This window comes from Doryrhamphus excisus, chromosome 10, assembly GCF_030265055.1.
Source record: "Doryrhamphus excisus isolate RoL2022-K1 chromosome 10, RoL_Dexc_1.0, whole genome shotgun sequence".
In the NCBI taxonomy this organism is placed as follows: Eukaryota; Metazoa; Chordata; class Actinopteri; order Syngnathiformes; family Syngnathidae; genus Doryrhamphus; species Doryrhamphus excisus.
Window position 1 is genome coordinate 19,853,873 of NC_080475.1, and position 12,547 is coordinate 19,866,419.

The 12,547-nt window shown below is 42.2% G+C and overlaps 1 protein-coding gene across 2 annotated transcripts; it reads left to right on the forward strand.

Annotated features, from left to right (window-relative positions):
* Window positions 1-1,999: 1,999 nt before the first annotated feature.
* On the forward strand, window positions 2,000-7,522 carry LOC131136703 (potassium voltage-gated channel subfamily A member 3-like). 2 transcript variants are annotated; one of them, XM_058083875.1, is made up of 3 exons: window positions 2,000-4,622; window positions 6,651-6,727; window positions 6,807-7,522. In XM_058083875.1, the coding sequence occupies exon 1, from the start codon at window positions 2,189-2,191 to the stop codon at window positions 3,770-3,772; it is 1,584 nt and encodes a 527-aa protein (XP_057939858.1). In that variant the 5' UTR covers window positions 2,000-2,188; the 3' UTR covers window positions 3,773-4,622; window positions 6,651-6,727; window positions 6,807-7,522. The 2 variants fall into 2 exon arrangements, with proteins under 2 accessions (XP_057939858.1, XP_057939857.1); XM_058083874.1 differs by having other exon boundaries at window positions 6,651-6,723; window positions 6,807-7,520.
* Window positions 7,523-12,547: the final 5,025 nt, after the last annotated feature.

The following is a 12,547-nucleotide window of genomic DNA, read 5'->3' on the forward strand; positions in this document are numbered from 1 at the left end:
TTTCAGTTTCACTTATTTGCATTCTTCCGTTGGAATAGTTGAATAAAATGTTTGGTTCCAAATATGTAATGTTCCTATTTTTGTGTTACGCTACTACAAACAGTCATCTCGATATGTTTGATGATGTCATGTGACTTCCCCTGTTAATGTAGAAAACCGTCAAATACATACAACATGGTGTGTTCATGAAGGTTTTATGACAGATATTAAAATCAGTTAAATTGGTCACCATGGTGTTGGTTACCAAACTAGGAATATGAAATTAATAATTCTACTCGGTTAGTCGGTCTTTTTCATTGTTGGGCGATTAACAAGTCAAGTTTTAGTCATTTTTATTTTATTTTCATCGCACAAATCCACAACCGTTCACCTTCTTACACCCATTCAGACTCACATTCATACCTATGGACAATTTGGAGTGGCTAATTAACCTAGCATGTTTTTTTGGGAATGTGGGAGGAAACCGGAGTACCCGGAGAAAACCCACGCATGCACGGGGAGAACATGCAAACTCCATACAGAGATGGCCGAAGCTGGGGAATGACAAAATAAGAAGCTAAAAAGTTACCACTTCCACACAAAATAGGAGAACTCATTCATTCATTTTCTACCGCTTATCCTCACAAGGGTCGAAGAAGGTGCTGGAGCATATCCCAGCTGTCTTCGGACGAGAGGCGGGGTACACCCTGGACTGGTGGCCAGCCAATCACAGGGCACATATAGACAAACAACCATTCACACTCACATTCATACCTATGGACAATTTGGAGTCGCTAATTAACCTAGCATGTTTTTTTGGAATGTGGGAGGAAACCGGAGTACCCGGAGAACATGCAAACTCCACACAGAGATGGCCGAGGGTGGGGAATGACAAAATAAGAAGCCAAAAAGTTACCACTTCCACACAAAATAGGAGGAGAACTCATTCATTCATTTTCTACCGCGTATCCTCACAAGGGTCGCCGGGGGTGCTGGAGCCTATCTCAGCAGTCTTCGGACAAGAGGCGGGGTACACCCTGGACTGGTGGCCAGCCAATCACAGGGCACATATAGACAAACAACCATTCACACTCACAATTTGGAGTCGCTAATTAACCTAGCATGTTTTTTGGGAAAGTGGGAGGAAACCGGAGTACCCGGAGAAAACCCACACATGCACGGGGAGAACATGCAAACTCCACACAGAGATGGCCGAGTGTGGAATTGAACCCTGGTCTCCTAGCTGTGAGGTCTGTGCGCTAACCACTCAACCGCCGTGCAGCCGTCATCAAAGTCATCAGATACAAGCAATTAGATTTTTATCTGCGGTGAACTGAGAATGAATAAAAATGACCAAATTGAGTAATAATGTTTATTATTTGGTTGCAGTCACTTTTGTGTTTGTTTTTTGTTTCAGCACCTTGGACAGCAGTACCCAAAGGTTCAGGAAACCTCTGCAGTTTTGATTGGAAATGAGCAGATGTCAAAGATGTGAATTAAAAGTACTGTTTTTTATATGTTTATTGATCATATATGATCAGATATTGGTGATATTGTGTTGCAGGGGAAGATAGTTATAGATTCAACATGGAGGGGCAAAGGGGGGGGGGTTGCATAGCTGTTTTTTTTTCTTTAATTGTGCCTTCAATGCAGAGTTGTTGTAAAAAAAATAGTTTTTTGTCCAAGTAAACCGTGAATGCATCACTCATACACGGGTTTGTGTCACGCATTCATCTTTTCGCTTCACTCAAATCAAACCCAAAATCCACGGCGTCACGCGTGATCGTGTAATAAGTCAGAGATGAGTGACGTCCCACGTGTGATATCTATAAGCAACGACCTTGTTTTAAAGGAGAGGCGGGAGAACGAGCGCGCGTAACAGACGAGGGCGCGACGGGGCGGCGGCCACGCCCCAAATTTCACGGATCAAGTTGAAGTCACGGGCGACTGTTGCTTTCGGTTCGGCTATTGGCCGAGAACCGGGACACGCACCCGGCAGCGGTTTGTTTATAACGGTCACGTCTCCCGTGGTGGGCGGGAACAACAACAAGAGGGAGTGAGAAAGGAGAGGAGGAGAGGAGGAGGAGGAAAAAGGAGACACCAGCCTGTGGCGGCGGCGGCTACGGCGGCGGCGGCTACGGCGGCTGCGGAGCGGGGGGTCCACGGAGGGGGCGAGGCGGCCGCCCTGTGAACGCGTCGTGAGCCGCGCATGGACGACCACCTGAGCCTCCTGCAATCCCCGCCGCCGAGCGCGACCAAAACACGGGGCGACAACCTCGTCAACCACGGATACACGGACGCGGACTCGGACTCGGACGTCATGACCGTCGTGGCGTGCGACAACATGCTGGAGGAGTCGGCAGCCCTCCCTGGCCACCATTCCCTGGACCGCTACGAACCCGACCACGAGTGCTGCGAGAGGGTCGTCATTAACATTTCCGGGTTGCGGTTCGAGACCCAGCTCAAGACTCTGTCCCAGTTCCCGGAGACCCTTCTCGGGGACCCGAAGAAAAGAATGCGGTATTTCGACCCTCTCAGGAACGAGTACTTCTTTGACCGGAACCGACCCAGCTTTGACGCAATTCTGTACTACTACCAGTCCGGGGGGCGAATCCGGAGACCCGTGAACGTTCCCATTGATATCTTCTCCGAGGAAATCCGCTTTTACGAACTCGGCGAGGAGGCCATGGAGAAGTTCCGCGAGGACGAGGGCTTCATCAAGGAAGAGGAGCGTCCGTTACCGGAGAACGAGTTCCAGAGACAAGTATGGCTGCTTTTCGAGTACCCGGAGAGCTCGGGACCGGCTCGCGGCATCGCGATCGTATCCGTCCTGGTCATTCTCATTTCGATTGTCATCTTCTGCTTGGAGACGCTACCTGAATTCAGGGACGAGAACCGGGATCCGATCGCTATGGCGCCGGTGATTAACGGCACAATCCCGTATTTTGTGAGCCCCTTCTCGGACCCTTTCTTTGTGGTGGAGACTTTGTGTATTATTTGGTTCTCGTTTGAGCTCCTGGTTCGGTTCTTCGCCTGTCCTAGCAAAGCAACGTTCTCCAAGAACATCATGAATATTATCGATATCGTCGCTATCATTCCGTACTTCATCACCTTGGGTACGGAGCTAGCGGAGAGGCAAGGTAACGGTCAGCAAGCCATGTCGCTGGCAATCCTGCGCGTTATCCGCCTGGTTCGAGTGTTCCGCATCTTCAAACTCTCACGTCACTCCAAAGGGTTGCAGATCCTGGGTCAGACCCTCAAAGCCAGCATGCGAGAACTGGGTCTTCTTATCTTCTTCCTGTTTATCGGCGTCATTCTCTTCTCCAGCGCCGTCTACTTCGCAGAGGCCGACGACCCCGATTCGGGATTCAATAGCATCCCGGACGCGTTCTGGTGGGCGGTGGTCACGATGACGACGGTGGGCTACGGCGACATGCACCCGGTCACCATCGGGGGCAAGATCGTGGGCTCTTTGTGCGCCATCGCCGGCGTTCTCACCATCGCTTTGCCGGTTCCGGTCATCGTGTCCAATTTCAACTACTTCTACCACCGAGAAACCGACGGAGAGGAGCAGGCTCAGTATCTCCACGTTGGGAGTTGCCAACCTCTGGCCGAGTCGGAGGAGCTCAGGAAGACGCGTTCGTCTTCGTCGCTCAGCAAGAGCGAGTACATGGTCATCGAGGAGCACGCCGTCAACTGCGCTTTTAAGCCGCAGCCGAACCACTCGGCCGCCGCGCAGAACAGCTCTCAGAACTGCGTCAACATCAACAAGAAGATCTTCACCGATGTATAAACGACATCGTGATGGGACGTTACAAAAAAAGGAGAGAAGTTCCGTTTTTTTTTTTTTTTGGGCTTCAGAGAATTAGAATCCACGTGCGCTCTTAGCGAACGTATTATCGCAATAGGTAGAAACGGACGCTAATGATGCTAATGTACGACCTTCACGTTGTAGTATCGAGAGTTGTGATTCGTCCGTTGTAGCCAATGTAAAATATTCACAATCGGTGTGTTCAATGTGTCTTTAAACACACGTAACGTCTGTAAAAAAAAAAATTATATATGATAATATCAATTAGACCGTTCTGTACTATGCCTTTATCGTGCGTTAAAGTCTAGTCAAAAGTGTCATCGAAATCAAACCCCGCCCCTTTCCCCCCCCTCACCTCCGTCGCCGCCATATTTAATCTACAAGCGCTCATTCATCATTCACTCAAGACGCGTGAGGGAAAAAGATAGAGCCCCCTTCTCTTTGGATGTCTCAAATATAGCCCGCTGTGATGCAATCTCCATGGCGACGCCGGTTTCCGAGGTAACCCCAACCACCGTTGCCATGGCGCTCCTGTTTCCACAGAAACCTCCCAGATGGCATTGGAAGCTACGGCGGAGATTATCGCCTAAATTAGCTAAATAGTCTTCAAGGACGCTAACAAAACTCATCGAAATTGAATGTGACGATCAAATCCCTGCCGGCCTTAACCCAGAGAGTACGCCCCCCCCCCCACCCCCGCCCCCCTGATTCCCATGAAATGGGAATGAAAAAAATTCAAGGATTATGAATGGGAAACGTGTTGTGTCTGGCTGCTGGTCTGCACTACCGATGGCGACCAGCAGAGGCTGCTCTTCTCCCACCAATGGCCCTGGTGAGTTCCATTGACTTGTTGTTATCCTCTCACCACCACAAATATATACACACTGGCTTTATAGAGCTGTCAAACATGTTTTTATTATTAATATAGAAAATTACCAAAGGATATATCTGAAATTTGAAGTGGAAGCTCGGTTAGTTTTTGTTTTTGTGAGGCTCATTTGATGTCTTTCACCTTGAGCTGACTTTGTGTACGAACAACACAGCCCACCTTTGCACGTCTCATTGCTGCCCCCTGGTGGTCATTTTTAGTCTGCCAGTAAGAACAGGTGGCTCGTGTCTCCTCTGTGACCTCAACATGAAATGTCCTTGAGATGTTTAGATGCAAAGAGATTGCTTGTTAACATACTTGTTATTGTTGTTAAATCAGACTGAACAGGAAGTATTAGTGAGAAGGAACAACATTTTGTAAAATATGGTCAGATAATATTGTGTTCAAACCTGCGAAACTAACCTTAGTCATGTTTATATTATTATGATATTTTTTTATTTCCTGCCTTGGAACAGTAAACAGAGGCTGTGTCCCACATTGAATACCGCCGTTAGTAAACGTATTTAATTTTTATAATAATAATCATTATTATAAAATATTAGTTATTATAAATTATTATAATTTATTATAAATTACTATGATTTATTATAAATTATTATATTTATTACAAATTACTATGATTGATTTATTTCTAAATTACGGTTAATTATTATCAACTGTTATTATTTGTTTGTAATATTTATTATTATATTATTAATGATTAGAATTAGTCTTGTTATTGATTATTATAATTTATTATAATTTATTATAAATTATTAATATGTATTATAAATTATTGATAATTATTATCAACTGCTATAAATTGTTAATACAAATAATTATTATATTATTAATTGTTATAATTATCATAATTATACATTATTAGAATTTATTATAAATTACTATAATTAGTTATAAATTATTAATATGTATTATTAGTTATTATCAATTATTATTGATCATTATTAATTATTATTTATTATTAATTATCATTACTTATTATTGATTATTATTAATTATTATTGATTATTATTAATTATTATAAACATTATTAATGTTTCGACGTGCCACAGCGCCAAGTGTCCACCAAGTGGAACCAAATGTCGCAAACAATCCACCTATTGGAATCCACTGGAATGTAATGGCGCGAGCCAAGTTGCGCCAATGATGTTAGGAGTCCACCGGGCCGGCGCCAGTTGGTGCCAGTTTGCGCCAAAGATTGATTATTGATTAATGATTGTCGCGTAGTTAACTGGCTGTGGCGGCGAATTAACGGCAGCATGGCAACATGCCGAGCGAACATTAATTTGGCGGGTCAAAACTTGAATGTTTTCATGTTTATTAGTAATTTATAATATTTTTAAATATGTTTAAATATTTTTAAATATTTTTAAATAATTTTTAATATTTTTTAAATATTTTTTAAATATTTTTAAATATTTTTTAAAATAATTTTTAATAATGATGATTATTATAAGAATGAAATAAGTTTACTGATAGTGGTATTCAATGTGAGACACAGACTCTGTTTACTGTTTCAAGGCAGGAAATTAAAAAATAATAATAATTATAATAATTTCTCAGGTGACATAAAATCCCCACGAGAGTCGACTGTACCTGTCGTCCTTCCACTGTGATTGGTCATTAGTGTCATTAGTAAACGACAACAGGCTGGGATGGTCTGACGAGGATACAAAGTAACGACTTTGTAGCGACTGCGTGGCTCAAAGGCAGCGTGGCAGGACGCACTTCCTGTCGTCTCGTCTCTTGACACATTTTGACGAGACAGTTTGGCGTCTGCGTGTTTTTTTGTTTTTTTTTTGTCTTTGTTTTTTTGTCAGACTGGCACCACTCAAGTGGGTCTCGCTGTTACGTGCTGGGCTTGTTAAGTGAACGGATATAGAAATACTACAGTATTCATATAATAAAACTATGAACTGTATAATAATAATAATAATAATAATAAAGTATGTCAACTTCCCAACTTCCCAGCCACTCTTCCAGGTGGGAGCTGCTATCCAGGTGGTCTGGAACTCTCGACGCTCCCTAGTAGACTGTCTCTTTTGTAGGTAACATCACTCTGAGTCATACACCGAAAATATACCAAAATTAATATTTTCTAATATTCTTTGTGTTGTGTCTCTGCAGGGGTACAGTGACAGTATTCCTTTGGACCTTAAGAACTGACATAATTCCTCCAGAGATCAACATATCCGATTCCCTCAGCAGCTCCAACCCTGCCAGTCCATCGTCTTGTAGACCAAAAATGAAAATGCCGGATGAAACATATACAAATATTGTATATCTATATCATATCTAGCATCATATCTCTGTTTTAGAGCTGCGTTCTGTTTTGCTCCGAATGAGCATCGACGATTATGCAGTAAAAAAATCCATATCCCTTTATGCTTTATGAATCTCACGTGCATATCTATATACGATATTCATATTTGTGGGAACCGAGCAACAACTGATAGCAGCTTTTTTGTTGCAAAAAATATCAAATAAATCTACTGATAAAAACTGTGATACAAAAACACAAAAAGACTGTTAGCCATATGCCTTTGTTAGCTGAGTGTGCTCCGTATTGCTAACGTACAAAAACACATACATGTATGTTACATGTTACATGTATGTGGACGGTCGCTGCTATTCCCCTGATCTACACTGGAAGCTGGATGGTAAAAATATGCTAAAAGTGGTGCAAAAGTCAGGGGAAGGTAGTATTTGTATTTGTCAGTACTTGTTGTGTCTTACTGTGTACTGTCTTAAACATGACCAATATGACAACGTTATTAGTAGCAATGTCTTTATTTGCCACAAGCTGTGCCTGCTGTCAATCATTTATTAAGAATTTGACTTTTTTGACCTTGCCAGATTGCTGCGGCAAAGGAAGGTCTTTGTTTTTGGTTTTTATTCAAAAGGATTTGATTAAAGGACTATTATTATTACTCATGATTTGCTTTTCCTATGAATTACCCTTTGTATGGAATTATGTTAGCCGCACAGCTAGGAGACCCGAGTTCAATTCCACCCTCGACCATGTGGAGTTTGCATGTTCTCCCCGTGCATGCGTGGGTTTTCTCCGGGTACTCCGGTTTCCTCCCACATTCCAAAAACATGCTAGGTTAATTAGCGACTCCAAATTGTCCATAGGTATGAATGTGAGTGTGAATGGTTGTTTGTCTATATGTGCCCTGTGATTGGCTGGCCACGAGTCCAGGGTGTATCCCGCCTCTTGCCCAAAGAGTGCTGGGATAGGCTCCAGTAACCCCTGAAGACAGCTGTGATAGGCTTCAGCAACCCCAAAGACAGCTGAGATAGGCTCCTGCAACCCCTGAAGACAGCTGAGATAGGCTCCTGCAACCCCAAAGACAGCTGAGATAGGCTCCTGCAACCCCTGAAAACAGCTGGGATAGGCTCCAGCAACCCCCAAAGACAACTGGGATAGGCTCCAGCAACCCAAAGACAGCTGGGTTAGGCTCCAGGAACCCCCCAGACAGCTGGGATAGGCTCCAGCAACCCCCAAAGACAGCTGGGATAGGCTCCAGCAACCCAAAGACAGCTGGGATAGGCTCCTGCAACCCAAAGACAGCTGAGAAAGGCTCCTGCAACCTGCCAAGACAGCTAGGTTAGGCTCCAGCAACCCCCGAAGACAGCTGAGATAGGCTTCAGCAACACCAAAGACAGCTGGGATAGGCTTCAGCAACACCAAAGACAGCTGGGATAGGCTTCAGCAACCCAAAGACAGCTGGGATAGGCTCCAGCAACCCCTGAAGACTGCTGGGATAGGCTCCAGCAACCCATGAAGACAGCTGGGATAGGCTACAGCAACCCCCAGACAGCTAGAATAGGCTCCAGCAACCCCCGAAGACAGCTGGCATAGGCTCCAGCAACCCCGAAGACAGCTGGGAAAGGGTCCTGCAACCCCCAAAGACAGCTGAGATAGGCTTCAGCAACCCCCAAAGACAGCTGAGATAGGCTTCAGCAACCCTAAAGACAGCTGGGATAGGCTCCTGCAACCCGCCAAGACAGCTGGGATAGGCTCCAGCAACTCCAGAAGACAGCTGAGATAGGCTCCAGCAACCTCTGAAGACAGCTGAGATAGGCTTCAGCAACCTCGAAGACAGCTGGGATAGGCTCCAGCAACCCCCAGACAGCTGGGATAGGCTCCAGCAACCCCCCAAGACAGCTGGGTTAAATTAAAATCCCAAATGTACATGTATGTTCTTAGTCAATCATTCAAGTATATCCAAATATGCTAACGTATCTTCAGGTGTGTGAGACATCTGACCAGACGTAGATTGTTCCCTATTTGCAACAACGGAGCGATGCTGGTGTCAGAGCAGAGATTTATGGTTGCGAGGTTCTGATGATGCTGTTGCTAGTGCCTCCACATAAACGAGCCTGCTGATTGGCTGGTCTCCCGTAGTATTCAGCCACAGGCAAAGGAGACCTGGCAGAACTCCCACTTCAGACATACGCCTGCAAATGCAGAGCGGAGCGTCTTGCATCTTTATGTTCAAGGGCAAAGCTTACTAAAGTACGTACGTTATATTATACACAGTATACCCGCTATTTGGGTTCTACCAGCAGTCATCTCGGTTTCTTATGTCAAAACCAAACAGACACACGACAAGGAGGGTGAGAATGTGAAATGAACTGAGATGGTGCTACACGCCCTTCGGGATGACACATCACTTTGCGTGACCTTTAAGTCTATACCGCTATCATTCCATTTCAAAGGTTTCCTGGTGTTTTCATCTTTTTTATTCACCGCTAAATCAACGTATTTCAAGCTTTAGTTTGTTTCACAATAGATGAAAATATGAGCTGGAAACATCATATTACAAATATACAACATAAGGTGGCCGGAAATATTTCAATATTAGTTCTCAATCAGAAACCACTCCATACTCTTTATTGCTCTCTGGTTCTACCATATCTTACTTATTGTGTGGAAATATGGGCTAATAACTATAAAAAAGCAATCTTCACTCGCTAAATGTACTGCAAAAAAAGGCCAGTAAGGATAATTCATAATGCCGCCTACAGAGAACATACTAACTCCTTTTTTCTAAAATCACAAATACTTCAACTTGCTGATATAGTTCATCTTAAATATAAAAAAAACTAAATTTTTTTTTTACAAATATTTATAAAATAAATTTATAAATTAATAAATAAAATTAATTTGCTAAATACAAGGATGAAGAGTCTTGAACCAGTCATGATGTGCTATATATATCACTATATTGACACGCACTATGGTACCCATTATGGCATCGGAAAGTCATGTCACGTTGTACTTACTTCGGTACGTGACAAAAAATAAGAAATTTAAAAAAATTAAAAAAACTAAATTATTTTTTTACAAATATTTATAAAATAAATTTATAAATTAATAAATAAAATAAATTTGCTAAATACAAGGATGAAGAGTCTTGAACCAGTCATGATGTGCTATATATATCACTATATTGACACTTACTATGGTACACATTATGGCATTGGATGCTCATATCACCTTGTACTTCGGTACGAGGTACATTGTTTAAAAAAAACCCAAAACAAAACAAAAAAACCCTAAACTGTATTATGGAAAGCAGGAAGTGAACAAATGTAACAATTACTGATTGTAAAAGTACCAGATGGAGGGGTAGGATTTAATAAGCTTTGCTTCTTCCTACTCCTTTTGGACATGTGGAACTGGAAACTGATTATGGGATGCACTCAATTGGAATCTGATGCATGTTGAAATGAAATAAAACCATTACCATTACCATTTTAAAGGTTTCCTGGTGTTTTGATCTTCTTTAGTCACAGCTAAATCAACCTGGTTTGTTTCAGAATGTAGTTTTTTTTTCCAGACGGCTTTATAGGCACAAGTGTTTCCCATTATGTTTATTCTTAGCTTTTTAGCTATGATGATTAAAAAAAACAAAAACTCCACATGAACTTTAAACAGGAAAGGGTTTTGCACAGCACACCCTGCATTACCAGGCAGCATTAATATTGTATTTTAACTTTCTTCTCTGACCTCTAAAGCGGTTGATGCATTGACTGTCTGAGTCCAGGACTAACAAACTGAAACTGAAACCGCAGCCGTAATCAATAGTCTGCTTTGGTGCTAAGGACACATCTCACCATGACTTGCTGGCTATTCTCAACAGGTTAGTAGCATAGCCACTTCCGAGGACGATATCGAGATCGATTACCGTGAAAGGTGACGACATATTTGAAAGATGAATAATACACAGAAATGTCCAGCATCGATGCTATTGAAAGGAAAGTAATACAGCTAATGTGTGCACTGATGCTGAGAGTGTGATGCTTGTCCGTGAGTTCTCACCTGCTGTAGCAGCAGTAGAGGTCATGGAGGACGTGGCTCCTCCCCTGCGGTGCGCACAAGTTGGATCGGCGCCCTCGTCTTTGTGTGTCTCCTACATGTGCCCCTCCTCCAACTGCCCTCATTGTATAGATAACCATGAACGTTTCATGTTTTTTTCTAAACTGCACAATGATAATCAGAAATGTACAGTATGTAAATGTGCACACATATATATATAAATGATCATATGATTTGGCTGTAGTCAACACTAACCTATATATATATATATAGTATATATATCACATTATATCTCATTTGTCCTGTTGATAACGTACTATGGTTCCGTCTGGTCTGGGTGACAGAACACAAAACTGAATCAGTGGATCCCATGATTCTGTTTGGCATAATCTGAAGGTGAAAATGTACTGGAAACAGAAAAAATACTCGAAAAAAAATACCTCAAAATGTGTTTTTGTCTTATTCCATGCTACCTCTAATATAAGAATTGTGTTCAATTTCAGTTAGCAGTACACAGACAGTGGTAACGGTAACCTGCAATGACTGGCAAAGACATTAGGTACACTTGCACAGGAGCACAAGAGCGGCATCAAGCAATCCTGCATGTATGACGGACATGAGCCGTACATAAAATATTACTCCCCTTTTGTTATGTTGAAGTATGCACCTTGCAATTTTAAACTTGTTTCATAACGGCAAAGTATTTTTTTTTGTTCAAGACAGCGGGCACCATTGTGCATCAGTCACTGTTTTGGGTGGTTTGGCTGGTGAAATGTTGTAGTACTGCTTTTAGTACTTTTTGAGAAAAATTGATAGAATGCAGCCATCCATGTGCTTGAAGCAATATTTTGTCATTAGTACTAGTAGTAGTTTTTTTAAAATACTGTAAAACGGGGTAATAAGGGACAATTTTCGAGAAAATGTTTTTAAACCATTTGTTCAAGAATATATGCTTCCTTGAAAAAAAACACTTTTTTGGAATTTGGCCCATCATTCCCAGTCCTTATATGAAACATGAACACATATTTCTTTCCTTTTTCTATGCATTCTAGCGCTGACAACCGAGTTAATATGAGCTAGCTAGCAACGGATGTCATAGGAAATAGCTATTGTGATGCTAAAGGCCGTACATAAAATATTACTCCCCTTTCGTTATGTTGCAGTATGCACCTTGCAATTTTAAACTTGTTTCATAACGGCAAAGTATTTTTTTTTGTTCAAGACAGCGGGCACCATTGTGCATCAGTCACTGTTTTGGGTGGTTTGGCTGGTGAAATAAAGTCAGTTGGAAAACTGCTTGTAGTACTTGTTGAGAAAAATTGATAGAATGTGCAATATTTTGTCATTAGTACGTCTTAGGAAATAGTTTTTTAAAAATACTGTAAAACGGGATTATAAGGGCCTTCGGGGTAATAAGGGACAATTTTCGGGAAAATGTTTTTTGAACAATTTGTTCAAGAATATATGCTTCTTTGAAAAAAAACACTTTTTTGGAATTTGGCCCATCATTCCCAGTCCTTATATGAAACATGAACACATA